The following is a 17830-nucleotide window of genomic DNA, read 5'->3' on the forward strand; positions in this document are numbered from 1 at the left end:
TATTTAATATGGACAAATGTGTAAGTGGCCTCATTTAATTTGCGTAGCCTCTGGATTTACGTACTGTTTATTGAATCTCATTCAGCCATTTCAAATATAGATCAGTAACCATGCCAGACGATAAACGCTACATTGAAGTAATACGTATTCATGAAATATTATAAACATTTAGCGTTTGCGTCCTGAAACAGTTGTCTTCGTTTTATGTTTAGTTTTCCATAAAAAAACCAGGTCAGAATTAAAAACAGGAGGAAAAATTCTTCCAAACAAAGCTTTAGTCTTTTTATAATTTATAATTAATTTGTCATTAATTCTTTTAGATTAATTGTACTGAAATTTTCTACAATGTTGCCTTCTTATACTCAAAACCAACTTGATGAACTGAGTTCTCCTTGAGAATTTTGTAACCGCTCAGCTAAACAATAAATTTTCTGTCTTTTGTAAAACCAAAGTGTTCATTATCATTTTCATAACAGCATATAACTAAAGTATATCATGAGCCAGTTCACAATTACACGTCCGATTTCTTTTAGTTCCATCTTAAAACTGACTTTCCATTTACTCTAAGATCTTCCAAGTAGGCTCTTCCGTTCAGATGTTCCTATTAAAATTCTGCATGCATTGGTGTATTAAAACATAAGTATGTAACAAATTGGATTTCTGGTTCTCATAGCGACGATGATGAATATGGCTGTCTTCTGGGTCGTTGCTTCTGGTATAAATTTACCGAAGTTTCATGTGTTCTTATGTCTCTATCATCAAGACGATCGGTAAAATTCTACCAGACTACGCGGCGCAAGACACCAGAAGACAGCCATCTGCATAAGCATGTTTCAATGTCTTCTTCCGTCTTCTGTGTCAGTAATGAATACATATGCGAATTGATTACTATCGACTTTAGCTCTCTATTCTGGTGTCATTACCAGATTCGTCTCAATGTCGCAAATGCTGGGTTAAATGTTGAAGAATAACTGATTTTAAGGTAATGTGGTAGGAGGTTGTTAGACTGGATTTTGCTGACTCAGAATAGGGTATAGTGCCGGCCATAAAAGGCGGCGAATTTGATTTTCTCAAGGACTCTGCTTCATTTACTAATTACTTGGTTACTTATACTCAGATGCTGAGCAGAATGGAATGAGTAGACCAGACGAGTCAACGAGACACACTGCAGTATAAGTTGGAGGCCAAAAAAAAATAAGGGGCAGAAATTCACCGGTTCGGAACGGTTTTGTGTCGGCTAGCAAATGAGCAATTAGTGAGGCCATTTTGTGTAGACGAAACTCAGTTTGCCGTGTCACACTCCGATCCAAAAGATTCCTCGAGATGCCAAACACAGATTCAGTCTGAAGTAATAATAGTCACTACACTTGTACCATTCTTCTATTTTAACATATTTTGGTAACTCGTTAATTCCGCCAGATAACTTAAATTCCGTTAAATATAATGAAAACAATGTTAAAAAACACTAAAATTTATAACTATCATTATCAGCAAAAAAAACAAAGATTACTAATTAGCGTTATTAACTCCAGTTATTTTAGCTTAATTGTTCTTCAAGTTTGAGGGCTTCTGACGATAGCGTTATACAGTGTTTTGAATTACTTTTATGGATTTTGTCCATCGTCTACGTTTTATTAAAATCATAACGTTTCGGAAGTATTTTCTGCTTCCATCATCAGGTGAAAGGATGGTAAAAACCTAAAATGCTGTGCTTCCTAGTTCAGTTAGTCTAAAACCTGATTAAATTTAAGTTAACATTAATATCTATATATAACTAATATATATATTGAAATCAGATAAACGTATTTTCTAAGAATGTCGTTTGATCTTAAGAATAATTTATTATAATATGTACTACAATCGCTGTTACAAAGATAATCGTAGGAAAGAAGCCACAATATGTAATCCGTAAACGAATTTCTTGTATATGATTAAATATACAACACATATACAAGTTACTTTTATAAAAGGAAAAAAATTGATAATGTCTACATTTTATAGCATGTGCCAATTTATGATAAAACATTTTTGGTAAAACTAATGAAGTTTTATTTCATCTTCATATATGGCAGTCTTCCGGGATGTTGCGCCATGTAGACTGGTAGAAGTTTACTGACGTTTCAGAGGCCCTTGCTGCATCCAACAACAGGGCGTCGATGGAGGCGGTAAGGACCTCTGAAACATCGACTACACGGCTCTACAACCCAGTAGAGAGCCATCTTCGGACTCACCCCCGCGAGAACCTCAAGTCTTACTTCATATATAGAATTGTTTGAAATGCAGATAACTATACTTAAAGGAGAATAATAACTTCAAAAAACTACGTCATTTTTTGCATCAGATTTGTGTAACGCAAAAATATAAAAACCCCTTTAGGCTCAATGAATTCCATTTTACTTTACTTATATCCAACAGACAAGAATAAAGCATTATACTTGTCACCCATAATAAAATAAAATAAATAAGCAAGGAACAGACATACAGAACTGGAGGCAATCAGAAATATGAGATGTATAATGTGCTACCCAATTTGCATCGCCTGGAACTGTGATTTTTCTCAGTACTTCCCAGTGCTCTGAATTACTTTTTAAGCATACCACTATCACATCTCTACCAGTTCAACCTTACGTATCATTCGACCATAAATAAACTCTCTTTTTGATAAAGCGTCGTTGAATAACCTACGACCCAATATTTCAGATGACACAGGTTTAGAATATGTTTATCCATGGAAACTGTACTCACTGCATTTCTATTTCACTGTTATGTGCTGTATTTGTTTCTCTAATATAATATAAACCGAAAAGCATTCTGGGAGCTTCGCATAATGCTGACCGGAAGATGAGAAAGTAACGAAGCCAGACTTTTACAAACACCAGAGAGTAAGAGTATAATCAGATGTTACTTCCCCACAAAGAAATCAATTCTTTGATTCTGGGGTTACGTTTTGTAGTACACGACCGGCGAGCTGTTTCTTCGTAAATCTGGCACATTCCTGATAACATTGTCGTAGTTTTATTGGTACCAGGTCATTGTTATTGTCAGTCGTGTTCTGTTACATCTTTTTATTTATTTAGTGTTCTGTCTGACGACAGGTCCATATGAACAGGATCCTTCCATCCTTTTCTCGGACTGAGACCTGTTCATATACGTTCTTGGCAGATGATCCAGAAGTGGTTTGCCATTGCCTTCTTCTGTGTGTGAATGGAGTAATTGTTGGGATGCCACGGAGGAAAACTCCGTGTTGCCTAGACCACGGCCTTGCCCAACACAAGTTATAAATTCGGGCACCGCCGGGAATCGAACCCGAGACCCCAGGATTACAAGGCCAGCGTTCTAACCGCTAGACCACCTCATCTTATTATTATTTAGTGTTCTGTCTGACGACAGGTCCATATGAACAGGATCCTTCCATCCTTTTCTCGGACTGGGACCTGTTCATATACGTTCTTGGCAGATGATCCAGAAGTGGTTTGCCATTGCCTTCTTCTGTGTGTGTGAATGGAGTAATTGTTGGGATGCCACGGAGGAAAACTCCGTGTTGCCTAGACCACGGCGTTGCCCAACACAAGTTATAAATTCGGGCACCGCCGGGAATCGAACCCGAGACCCCAGGATTACAAGGCCAGCGTTCTAACCGCTATACCACCGTGGCGTACCTGTTACATCTAGCTCCAGGTAAAACTTTCCACTTGCCTAACTATTCTATTGCACACAGATAATATTAATTACGTATATGCACAAAAACCACCCTAATAGAACACATACTGGAAGTATCTGGAACAGTGCCAAGGAGAAAATTCGGATCTAAAAGTGGGGAAGTTGGAAGTGCCTGAGAAAACAATAATGAAATTAATAATCTATACTGTTCACTGAAGGCTATGAGGGTAATCAAACTAAAGAGGCTAGGATGGGCACGGGATAGATGATAAATGCATTCACAGAGTTATTTGGAAATTCTGAAAGGTACAGGCCAAACCAAAAGTAGCAGGATAGTATTAAAAAAAAGTTATGAATTTAGAGGGTGCGGACTGAATTGATATAGCTCAGTATTTGGTTCAGTATGACGCCCTCTAGACATGGCAGGGCATTCAATGTCGATGTCCAGTCTCTGGACATAATGTTTTGTAGGCTGTAAACAGTCACGTGTTATAATCTCTTCGATGCCACTAAATAAACCCGTTCAAAATATCGAATTAAATGGTATTTTAAATTGAATTTTAGATCTCGATTAGATCTACAGTATCGATAAAGATCGATTTCTTCTTTATGTAAAATGGGATGTTTGTACGTATTTTACGATACACACCAAAATACAAACCACATGACAATTTTTTATATAGACCTGAAAACAAATGTAATATAAATATCGCTGTCTTTTGGGTTTTTGCGCCATGTAGTCTGGTAGAAGTTTACCAACGTTTCAGAGGTCCTTGCATAGCCCTAGAGATTGAAGAAGCAAGGACCTCTGAAACGTCTGTAAACTTCTACGAGACTACATGGCGCAAAAACCCTGAAGACAGCCAACTTCAAACTCACCGCCGTGAAAACCTCAAATCTTACAAACGTAAACCAAATTTGTTTTACATTTTTTAGAATAACAAAACAAAAAAAAAGGAAATAACGAAGGAGCCGTCCTGTCCTTCCTTTTACGCGCTCATTTCCTACACTTTGTGCAAAGCACCAGTAATAATTTATATCCGAGTCTTTAGTTAGTATGCACTCTCGAAATTATAATTAGTTTACCTGATGACATAAACGTACCACATGTTGGTGATAGCAATCTGCTAGTTTTATAAATATGTAAATATTGCAGTAAGAAGCGGCAATTAAAGGAACACGCAACTCGCGCGAGAGCTATATAGTTCTTGGGACCACGAACACATTGATGTTATCACGTTGTAAACAATTAATTACAGTCAGGCCAGCAAGAATTAATCTTCTCTTTTCTGACGTTCGCTAAAGCAGTTGAACTCACACCTAATATACAGGCTTACCTGACAATGATAATTAGATTTTAACCGCTTAACTTATTAAGTAAAATAAAGTCTCTGTCTTCAAACATTCTAATGAACTCATCTTCGGGAAATTTATCAGACAAGACCGGAAATAAAGCTTATAAAATGTAGTAGTTTTACTTATAAGTTTTGAGCTCGGCTAGAAATGTTGTTTGGATAATAATCAAATTCAAATAGCAACAGGGTTTACAATTGAAATTAAAATGTCCTCATTATCGCCAGTAGACTTCTCTTAATTACCGGCGCAATATATAAACCAGGGTTACTATGAAATATCTGGCTGTGACGTATTAAAAGATAACAGAATATGGACCCAAGTAAAATAGCTACATTGAATTAAATTAAATTATTTTTGAAATGTGGTGCTATAGAAGGATGTTGAAAATTAAGTGGACTGATAAAGTACGAAATGAGCTGGTCTTAGACAGGTTAGGCGAAGGAAGAAGTCTATGGAAAAATCTTACGAGAAGAAGAGATAGGACGGTGGGACACATTCTGAGGCACCCAGGATTGGTTAATTTGGTAATGGAAGGAACAGTTGAAGGGAAGAATTGTAGGCGGAAACAAAGATTGGAATATGACACAGATTTTTGAGGATGTGGGCTACAAAAAATATGTGGAAATGAAGAGATTGGTTCAAGATAGGCGAAAATGGAGGACCGCATCAAACCAGTCGAAAGACTGATGACAAAAAGAGAGAAATTACATTTTATTAAATTTACAGTGTGTAATTATTGATGAGTGGCTATAATTTGATTTACTGGAGCACAGATGAGACTAATTGTATCTGTAGCCGTAAATACCCCTTTATAAATACAGTCTTCTTTATATTATAAAATTTTCTTTCAATTAAGTTCCACAAATCAAAATTCTGAAGGCCAGTTAAATGATTCTAGTTCGGAGGAAATAACATAAATATGGGTTCCTTCCAGAAAATTCAAATGTCCGCGAGTGGAATCTAAATATAAGTTAAATACGTATCGAAAAGGAAGAGGTGGAAATGTATATGGCTTATTTTAAGATAATATTTCACTATTTAGGCCATGTCATGCCTCAGGCAGCTAGCCGCCGGCTTCTAACTTCGAAGGCCCGGGTTTAAAGACAGTGGGATCCTTCTGCCAATCACGTCATCGGAAACCCGCGCTCATTCATCGCCGCTCCTGAGATGTGTGACAAGCGTCAATTTCTACAGTAACAAGATATTTTGGAAAAAAGTTGACACCCACATTTCTTCATAAATTTAATATGGTGTGATGACGCTAGTGAAAGATATAAATAGACAGTTATACAATTCAGTGATATATTTCTATGCACAATAAATGGCACTAATATCTTTACCAGCTTAGCATTTTAGCAGCCATTTTAGTAATATTTGTAGCAAAATAAAAGGTATAAAGATGGTCCCTCGAGAGACATCATGTTCATGACGAGTTCAATAAAGGTTTGTCAGTTACTTCAGGAGTGGGCATAATTATTTAATTTCTATCCTTATGTATGAAACCAGGGCAATGAAAATTATTAATTTATATTTTACTCGGCGCGCCCTGAACCAAACCTGCGCACTTGAAGCTGTTTCATGGCTTAAATTGCTTCTTCAGCCTACCATCATACAAATCATCAGACTCTGTTCCTTAGCCATTGTAAAGAACGATAATGAATAAAGTGAATTTTATTATTATTATTTTCATTATTATAATTATATGATTATTGTATTTATTTTGTTTGTTGTGCTGTATCTGTAATTGGCCGACTGGCTGTTGATGCAGCATTCTAATAAAAAGAATTGAATTGAATTGAATTAATTGAATTATTGGGTGAGATTTTAGGTTTTCGTGGCGACAAATTATGAAGCTAACTGTCCTTGTTGGTTGTTGCGCGGTGTACTCTGGTAGATATTTACCGACGTTTCACAGGAATTTGTTGCCTCCATCATCAGGGTCATTACCTTGACTTTTACCACTACACTGCATAACATCACAGAAGACGATCATTTTAAAATATAACCATTTGCAACGTCAAACTAATTAATAATTAATGTTTTAATATAGGCTACGTATAAGATCGTGTCAATTATTCCGTCCATATACTGGTAATTTATTAACATCTTCCTCCATAAACTCATAGTCTCTCGGTTAATGAAGAAGTGTCTTGTTATTTATGGATGCTGTAACTCATTGCTGATTTAAAAGACAATTTAAACGGAATTTTGGATGAACTACTACACATATCCTATAGTTGATTAAGCGGAATGTTGAGCAAACACTTTAAACTCATAATGAAAGGAGCAGTTTTATCAAAGGTACATAATACTGTGTCCATAATGACTATGGGCTTATATTTTGGAATTGAAAAGTGGGTTATGAGAGAAATTATAAAATGTGAATCGGAAACTGTAAGTACAAGATTTTTCAAATCACTTTTAGGAGTTAGTTAAGAAACAGATTATAACATTAAAACATAAGAACACACTACAAACTACTTTGGTACTTGAAAAATAAAAATAAATTAACATTTTAATTGTAGAATGCATGTTGATGGTATTAAGTAAAATAACATTCCTTCATAATATGATGCACATAGTTACACATGATCAAAAGGAAAATGTACTCTTGGAAAATATAGGAATAGATGGAATAATCAATCAGTCGAAACGTGTACCGAAGCGCCCAGCCCTTTGTAGTAGAAGAAGTCTGTAAGAGGTAAATTGTAATTTCTGTGCACTTCACGTATAAAACATTTCACTACCATGTTGTCGGCAAAATTTTCAGTCAATAAATAATTCAGACTGAAAACTGTACGTCTCTAGGAATTTTGTTTGAACAAAACCTAACCTAACCGCACACATCACGTCGAAATGCACTTCTTCTTAAATATTGACTACATTTGTTATAAAATAATATTAGCTAAAACTACCACTACATTTTAATTTTAACTAAAATGTACATTCATTTCTTTTTTAAAAAAAAAATAACGTCTATAAAAATAATCACTTTTTCAACTGTGATAATGGCATGTACAGAGTAATAAAAATAACTGAAAAGCCTTCAACTGTTTTAAAACACAATGGATCATTGTTAGCCACTAAAACGCGCTGATGTCGACGGTGAAAGAAAAGAATAAGAAGCAAAAAAGACACGACGTTAAATTTCCCTTTTGAAATGCCGAATTAATCCGTTACTAATAGGCAAATAATTTGGTACGTCAATTGCATTCAGCAGCGCTGTGTTTATTCAGTGAAACACTCATCACCGCCCATGTACAATAGATCTTTCTGGTACGGTAAATGTGACTTAAAGTGTTGGGTCAGATAAGATGATGCGGTGAAGGAGGAGAACATTTTATTGCCATGCTTTCTTCAAACTGCTTCGTTTCCGAAGAACAAGCGAACCCTTGCGTGAGGCCAGCCAACGCAAACTTTTAACCACAGACGCGGCTCAGTGGACGCAAACGTAAGCCACTCTGTTTCTGCCACGGGATGGACATCACCCCGCCTCGTTACAGAGTCCACCACCAGAGTGCCTGACTCGCCAGATCATATTTCCGTACATTTTAAAGAATCAAACGCTTAATAGGAGTAATTACAAGGACTCAGAAATTATTTACCGCAATTTCTGTTCTACTTGGTAATAATTTAAATTAATTACATTAGAAATTCAAAATTAATATGGATTTATAAATTACTATATAGTAGTATCCTCTATAAAACGGTACAAATGCATTTATATTCTCCGTCGAATAATGAGATCTTGAATGAGTACAGTTTTTTCTTTATAAGCCTATGTACCATCACGGTGTACTTTTTAGCCGCCTCAAAAACAGACTGAAAACAATATGCATGCACGCTTTATACGTTGGTATACATTTAAAAGGAAGTAGTCATTTAAAAGAAAGACTACCATTTTTTATTGTCCAGTTTAAATCCTTGGATTAATACATACAAAGATACAATATTTTGTTTTGCTGTGATGTTTTATGTAAATGCGAAAATGAAATTTTCGACCTGAGGGAATATTTAGAATAATTACGGAACAAATTAAGGTTGTTGTGTAAACAGTAATGAAAATTCAGGATACGTAAAAGGAGGACCAATTCTTAACCAGGTGAGTGAATATCAGTTTCTGAAGAAGACCTTTGTTCATGAAGTCCAATATCAACAGATACAACTCATTATTTGGACATCACAATAATATTTAGTGAAGAGTACAAATTATATAATATTCTCCTACCTCTGCTATTGCTTCCTTCGTTTTTGGTTTCAAAAATTCTCATCAGCAATCTGTTCTAGAATATCATCAAACTATGATTTACGCCCATATGAAACAAGTAAAATTGTCATTGTATATTTGAATCCTCACTTTGCAGACTCTGAAATGCGTGGTAACAAGCATTCCCCAAACTCAGTTTCCTCTAATTTCTCTTCGTGAATGTAATTTTGATTTGATACTATCGTTTCAAAATTTCTAAATGTTACCACATTTTACATGAATCCATCAATTTTATTATATTAATATTTTGTCCTGCTGTGCAATTAGTTTACTCTGCCTTAATTTCTAGGGCAAACTCCTTATTAGAGTTTCCTAATCTCTACGTTTTCAAACACCTTCAATGAATATTTAATATCCTAGACTCTAGGACCTAGAGAACACGACGGAGTTAGAGGATATATCATCGTGAGTGTCCGAATAGTATAACACATAGTACCCGGGGTCAAACATTTTGGTTTCCCCTGTCAAATGTGTGTGCTAGGCTCCATCCCAAATATTTAGTTAGCTAAACTCCGGGCGACCGTTGTCACACCGCCCTCAGTCGGCGACGTCGGTATTTGCAACGTACCAACTGATCTTACCCCACCCCGTGCGGCTAACCGTTCAAATATTTAGTTAGTTAGATGCTTTCTAAACATCTCAGTGTCTTCGACTCGAATCGAGGAATCGATTCCTATCAACTTTCCTACGAGAAATGCCGTTTCTCGTTTTAAAGGCATTACGCCAGAAGGGAGTTTCATCGTATTTTATATAACTAGAGGTAGTTAATCTAACAACATAAAATAGTGGAATGTATGTCATGCCAGAAGCACATAATGCTAATGCTGCTCTACACAGAGATACAGATAGTTACATTTGGGCGTATGGACAATAATAATTAATATTTATAAAAAATTAGCGTAAAATTTCAATATTGTCTAAATCAGCCCTTTTGTTGATACACCCTTCGGGGACAATGCCTTGATATTATTATTATTAGTCTGACTGTTGCTGATTGTTCAAGAAGTTGCAATATCAGATCGATATTGTCTGTATTTCGATAGTTTTAATCATATGTGTTTTACTAGCAATGGATTTATAGCTACTTGTGATAGGAATTTGAACCAATAAGGAAAACGAGATAAATAAACTTAGACTTGTCCATACTTAAGTGTTTACTATAACAGTTTCATGTCATCCCATCTAGTAGCTAAAATACTAAAAATTAAAAATGTAAACTATAATTTTAGCTGTCTTATATGAGTGTCAATTTCTGCCGACGGAGGATTAGAGTTACCACTGTGAAAACCTTAAATATCACTTAGTGTATCTCCTGCATTAATTAAGCTGGTAACAATTTTAAATGAAATGTCACGTATTTTCAATTAATCGTCCTCATACACAACCCGTCAACCCTCGAGTTGACAAGAAAGTCTAGAAGAGGTCCAACGTCTTAACGCTCGAAAACGTTTGGTATAGACCAATTTTTATATATTTCAGATAAAAATTGAATATTTAGTTCGGTGAGCAAAATTTTTATAACGTTTCATTCCCTGACGATAACACCTAATATGTGACACTAGTTTATAATAACAGTGTCAATTCAGAGAATAGCAATATCTACTATCATCGGTATTTAACAATGCTTTATCAATCTCAGAGATTATTTATCGTAAAATAATATGGTACATGTTAATATTACCACGTTCGATGAATTAGACAGGATTAAAAACACTAAGTGCAGCCTATTTGTAGATATTTTCTTATCATAGAATGACTGAGAAGAATCACAAAGAAACTCACGAGCTAACACTTGAATATACTTTCTTGGCAGTAGTGGTATTATTGATAATAATACCAGCAATAGGCCTAACGATTTATAATAAATATAAAATAATAATAATTCAAAAGAGATCGAGCCATTCCAAATAACAAACCAGATATTATAATCCGAAACAAAACTGGAACTTGTCTCCTAATTGATATAGCAATACCAACTGAAAAGAATGTAATTAAGAAGGAAGCGGAGAAGATCTTCAAATACAAGGACCTTCACAATGAAATATAGAGAATATGAAAAGAAAAGCACAAGTAATCCCAATAATTATAGGAGCAACTGGAATTGTCTCCAAGTCAATCAGAAAATATTTGTCCAACATTCCGGGCGAACACGACAACTGCCATTTTAGGATCTTCATACATCATTCGAAAGACGCTGTCGTAAAATATAATTATCCCTCACAATAAAACTATATAATACATGTAATAGATATTAAAAACGAAATGTATTTCGGAAATAGCTGCTGCACTATGTACCTCAGAAGCAAGGTTTGTCTTAGGTACGTAGAAGTAAATACCCTATAAATTGGTGGATAGATGGAATAATAATAATGGATTATCTGCCTAATTTTAGAGCTCACAGTAACCATGATGAAAATAACAGTATAAGTAACGTCCTTGTGTTTGTTGCTTGCAGCCCCCGTGTCACCTAGACCCAACTTACCTTCTAGAAGTTTTCCGACGGCCTCGTCCAAGGGTACGGTCTCCTTATCGATAGTCGCAACGTCAGAGTTCGTGCTTGTTGGCGGGGACCCACCCGAGTCGGGCGCCGCCGAATTCTTATACATAGCTGCCCAGGAACACTGCACTTCAAAACTCAAAACGTCTTCCTACACTTTATACTTGTTCACTGTCGAATTATTTTTTCATTTCTAGTTTTGTAAGTTTCGACTCTCTTTCTATGCGAAACTTGAAGATTTTGTTGAAAAAATCTGACATCCCCATAGCTGGTAGTAAACCTGTAAAGATAACGGAATGATGGTTAATGCATACATTTATTTCGTGTAATATATTTAGGTGTATAAATTAATATGTAACTTCTGAAGTATAAAATTAATTACGTGTGAGTTACGTAACGGACCAGTTAATGTGTTCTTAGATATGGAATTAAATATATATGATACAGATAAATAGATACTTTGCTAGATACACAGTTAATTAGTTGGACAGTGGGTCAGATAGGTGTACACAGATAATTAGTGATGAATGTCGCCCCGACCGGGATGCAACACGCGCATTTCCTCAGGAAGGCAAAAATTACTAATGGTTGATTCCAACACAAAATAGCAAAACTGTACACATATTTAGAACTATATAATAACGTAACTTGTTCGTTTATGATATTTTAAGTAGAAAGTTTTATCAGAATTTATTATTTTTCTGATTTATTTTTGTTACTGTTGTTCCTAGATCTTTAATTTTTTTTTAAAATGTTGTAAAATATACAATAAATAATTTAAATACTATCATCAATATAAATTGTTGCCGATGTAATAATCACAGAAGGGTGTATAATAAAATAAATGTAACATGTAATTTCCAAGGCTTGTTAGTGCTGGGTGATAGGAAAAAAGGCTTTTGCAGACAGCATGAAGCCTTTGTGGTACAGACGCGTGAACAAGACCATTGTTTGTTCAGGTCTGCCTACTGAATCCGAAAACACATCTCACGTCATCGAGCGAAGCCGCTTATACAGCAGAGCAGCGGCACACAACAGAAAGAACTACGTTTTCAACTCCACGTTTGCAGGAACACATCTCAACACCAGTAGAGTTCCTCTTGAGAAGCTGATAGTTGTTCGGCCGGCCAAGAAATTAATCTCCTCTTACGGAATTTGAAGGTTCATTGCCGTGTCCACAAGATCCCGCCACTGTGCCCTATCATGCGACGCTTGAAAACAGTCCACATCCTTCTTCTTTAAAATCTGTTTTAATATTATCTTCCTTTCTTGTCTATAGTCTCTATCCTTTAAATTTTTCCTTCTCAAACTTTCTTCGCATTCGTCATTTCTCCCATGCATGTAGCTACTCATAACCATTTCATACTCCTTGATTTCATTGCCTTTTTAATATTTGATGAAAAATACAATTTTTGAAGCTCCTCAGTTTTCTCCAGTCTTCTGTCATCCATCTTGGGCCTAAGTATTCTAAGTTTCAGTAGTCTAACACGTCATCAAACACTCTCAAACTGTGTTCCTCCCTTAATATAAGAGGCCAGCTTTGATACTCATACAAAGATAGACAAATTTATAATTTTATATATGATATCAACCTTTTGAAGCCTAGTGGTGACTTGATGATCCACCTGCTTCAACTGTCGATACCTGCGTTTTTAATTGTGGATTTTGTGCGATTCTCAGAACAAACAGCGATTATTTCCATGAACAGCAAAGACAAGTTGATTGTAATGACGAAGTGTTGTGTTTTATTTGCGGTACGGGTTGAATTATTAAATATTATTTAGACAAAATTAAAGGGTTGATCTATGCTTCGTTTCCACACATGAGACTAAAAGATAAAAGATTAATGTCAATAGCAGTAAACATTTCCCGATTGTAAACTACTGCTCTTACCTGCTTCTATCAAATTTTTGTATGTTTTGACTTCGTCACTTTTCCACAAAGGATTTTATTATTATATTATAACATTTATTTGTTTTTATTTATATTCCTTCATTTATTTTTTTTTGTGTAGAAATTTGTTTCTTTTTTGGGTTTACCTGTAATTGGCTGTTATATTTAATACTGTACATGTATAAGTTCAATTAATCTCTTTTTGTAATATTTTTCTTTATTATTTCATTATTATTGTATATTTATCAGTGTTTGCCTGCTATTGGTTTCTTGCTGTTGGCAAACACGTAAATAAATAAATTAATTGAATTGAATTGAATTAAAAGAACAGCCTGATTTGCAGTTTTATAGCCTATTAAAAACGAATAAACGAATCTCAAGACACGAGCATCAAACTCTTAAGAACGTAGTTAATTTAATTTACGTTTATCAATTATCTTCAATGAAGCATACTGTTATAAAGACCACTCGGTTTATGATTCTTTACGAAAATAATCGCTGATTGTTATACTTTATTTGCACGAAGTTCATAAAGTGAACGCATATACGAGAAAATCTATTCTCCTGTCACATCTGTAAGACTATAGAAATAATTTTTATATTCATATTGTGTATCTACTCTAAAATTTGCATGTAAAACTCAATTTTTGATTCAATATAGTTCGTACTTAACTTAGAATTCAAATTTCGCTCTATAAATTTATCTTAAAAACGGTTAAAAGTAAAATAATTACTGCATATACAAATATTATTAATATCTACATCTTTAATTTTAAATATTTATCGGTGTATTAAATATCCAACAAATTATAAATAAAATATTTTTCACAATAACAGGACATTTAAACTTCCAGACACTTTAAAATGTGCTTATCTGTACACCATTTATTACATCTAGGTTCCAACAACTGAATAATGTGTCAGCCATATACAATAAATCTATTCTATTGTCCAAGTAGGTCCTTGGATTTTTACACCTTGTTGACTGTCAACATGGCGTCACAACCCAAATGAACAAATACTGACATCTTCTGCGCCGCGAGAACATCAACCCTAATTTATTCTATTTATTACTACCTTAATGCCATATGATGTCTTGTAAATATCAAACACAAGGAGTAGTGTACAATTTAAAACGAAACTCAAGAAAAGTTACATACTACGTTACAACAAGTACATCAGACTCTACCAACCAACCTCTAACGTCACACTAAAGTCAAGGTCACCCTTGTTACTAGGCCGCTGCTCAAGCAATGGCGCATAAGCTGTGGAGGTCGTAACACTGTTTATTCTCTAGAAAGTCGTGAGTTCATTCTCGAACATTACTTCATATCGAAATCGTTTGCATTTGAGCAGTGCGTATTTTGATAAAGAAGTACCAAATACGACACTGATTGATAAAATTTCGATGGACGCTTTTCTTTGAAAAGGCGGAGGGAAATTTTTAGCATCTGCTGTACAGGTGTTCTGTAATTTATTTCTTATAAATAAAATATAAAACAACAACTTATTTGTCTTATTATAATCATGTCACCAAAGCTTTAAAATATTGTTGTAGTTGGCGTTGCGTTTTATATAAAACATCACGTACTTGTTATTCAGGCATATGAACATAAAAGCCAATTCTGTTAGTAAAACTGCTTGGAAAATGTGTGTATGTCTGCTCCATTCAATTTCGTCTGAAAACCGTAACAGGCTCTTGAGTACAATGGCGGAAATAGATTATAATGTGATTAAAATTAGGCGTATATTCTGAAACTCTAAAATATGACGATCATTTCAATATTGGCATTCGGGACGGAAGTCTCGACAGTAACTTTAAAGGTTTAAGGAAACAAAGGTCCAGTGAACGCCAAAGGATTGTGGATGGCCATTGCCTTTCTCATCACTGACGGTTATTCTATTCATCGATATAGTAAATTCTGGGGAGGGGGCACCCTGGACCAGTTCTTAACGTATAATACACGCTTTACAGATAAATATTATGCGAAATGGCTCACAGGATTTGGAGGATAATAAAAAATAGGAAAAGGACAATGGATTTATCGAACTCCATGATACTGGGATACTAGGAACGACCGGTTATTCAAGTGCCTGAGCACTGCGGGTCCCAACTTTTCGTTGGCTTGATCTATAGACATTCGGTAGGACTCCTTGGACGAGGAACTCCATGATACATTGGTTTTATCAAAAATGTAACATCTTATAAACTGGTCAAGAAATTCCTAGTCTTTTATCGAAACCGAAGCTTCAATACCGTGTTTGCAACGTCCCGAATCCTATCCTGAGCCAGATTAATCCAGTCTACGCCATCAGATTCTATTCCTGTAACATTTATTGTAACAGTTCTTTTTCCATATAAGCACAGCGCCTATCTCATATCGACAATATCACCCGAGTCCCTGGGTGCAGAACCCGCAGGTTCAACACCGACAAAACCTAAGCCCGCCACCGGCCACGATCCTGAGCCAACTCCATCCATTTTCCATACTACAGCCCACTTTCCTAAGATCCATCTTTATATAATCCTCCCATCTTCTTCTTCGTCTGTCCAGTGGTCGTTTTCAAGAAGAATTCCCTACCAAAATCCTGTATGCACCCCTTGCCTCCCCCATGGGTGCTACATGTCCAGCCCATCGGATCCTCCCAGATTTCACTGTCCTCACTGTGCTAGGTAACCCGTACAATTCACGTAGCTCTTCGTTGTGCAGTATTCTAAATTACATATTAATAAATTAATTAATAAATTTCATCCCTCCTAGGTGAAAATATCATTCCGAGGTTTCCAGGTAGAGGGCGAACACACTTCATGAAGTCTCATCATCAGCAGATTGTCGATGGAACGCTCTGGTTTTAGAATGTACAATAGCCGGGACCAAACCGTGCGGTTTACCTACGTCACTAGCTTGTGGATAGAAGGACAACAAATACATACACTATGTAAACCAAACACATAACCGACAAAGGGAATGAGACAGCGAGCTACAAAGTACCGCCGCTGGGAAATAATTTTTATAGCGTGGACAGTGTATGCTAATTTATCTACTGCCCCTCCCACCCCCAGATCCCCTTGCCTGTTACTACTAATGGACGTCGAGCGCACAGTTTCTGCCAAATATATCCAAATCCTATTCAGTCATTGTTGATAAATTATTATTGAATTAATTACTGAATATTTGGTCTACATCAAGGTGGTGGAATTCCTTGACCAGCTAAACAATTATCATCTCCTCCGTGGAGTTAGTTTTTAACACTCCTGACTGTAGCTACTAACTAACAAAATCAGACACCTATGAACGTAAATAACCAGCAATACGAAAACTAACTACATTATACGGAATCTTGCTCCAACAACCAGCAATAATTCAGCTGGTCAAGGAATTCCATATTTTTATGGGCTATGAACGATCATTGTATTCACAGAAGCCCATTACAGGACTAGTCCTTAAGAAATTGTAATGAGAGGCAGACAATCTAAAGTTTTAAAGATGACGGCAATGTTATGTTCCAAATGGGGTGCAATGTAAACAAGTTTAAATGAGAAAACTGAAATGAGAGGTTAGTGATGAGAGAAATTATTACGAAGATAATTCAGGTTCCTGAGACATGTCGGTGGGTTGATATTATAAGACAAATAGCAAGAGGGACACGAGAGAGAAATATTAAAGTTTCATCAGGCGAAGACGTAAGACACAAATGTATCTATCACATTCTATGACTGGAACGTTAAGGATATTTAAATTATGGACAGATAAATTACACAAATCTGCAGCCGAAACAATCCAATAGATATGCCAAATTATGCTGGACAACTAACTTCATTGAGCAAAGTTTTGAGAGTCTGATAGTATACTTGTTTAGTCTGAAAAATTCTCGCCTCTTAGGAAACCAATAGTTCTATTATCATGTTTACAAGAACACAGATGAACTCTGTCCACATCCTTCCAATCAATTTTCTTAAGATTCATTTTAATATTATTTCATTATCTACGACTGTTTTCTGAATGGCAACTTCCTTTAAAGACTTTTATCCACAATTATGTTCGCATTTATCATCTTCCCTCCCATCTTATCGTTCTTGAATTTATAACCCTAATAATATTTGTTGAAGAGTACAAATTATAAAACGCCTCATTATGTAATTTCAACCAAATTTG

The 17830-nt window shown here is 35.5% G+C and overlaps 1 protein-coding gene across 4 annotated transcripts in view; it reads right to left on the minus strand.

The window, feature by feature from the left end:
• Positions 1 to 17830, minus strand: part of LOC110829412 (uncharacterized) — a 134333-nt gene that overhangs the window by 25839 nt on the left and 90664 nt on the right. For all 4 annotated transcript variants that reach the window (XM_022063104.2, XM_022063101.2, XM_022063103.2 and 1 more), the window contains one exon: positions 11766 to 12060. In XM_022063104.2, coding sequence (XP_021918796.1) covers positions 11766 to 11889 — 124 coding nt within the window. In that variant the 5' untranslated portion in view covers positions 11890 to 12060. The remainder of the gene's footprint in view (positions 1 to 11765; positions 12061 to 17830) is intronic.

The sequence above is a fragment of the Zootermopsis nevadensis genome, unplaced genomic scaffold, assembly GCF_977971745.1.
Source record: "Zootermopsis nevadensis isolate Lab colony 2312 unplaced genomic scaffold, Znev_1.0 Znev_ptg000028l, whole genome shotgun sequence".
Classification (NCBI taxonomy): domain Eukaryota; kingdom Metazoa; phylum Arthropoda; class Insecta; order Blattodea; family Termopsidae; genus Zootermopsis; species Zootermopsis nevadensis.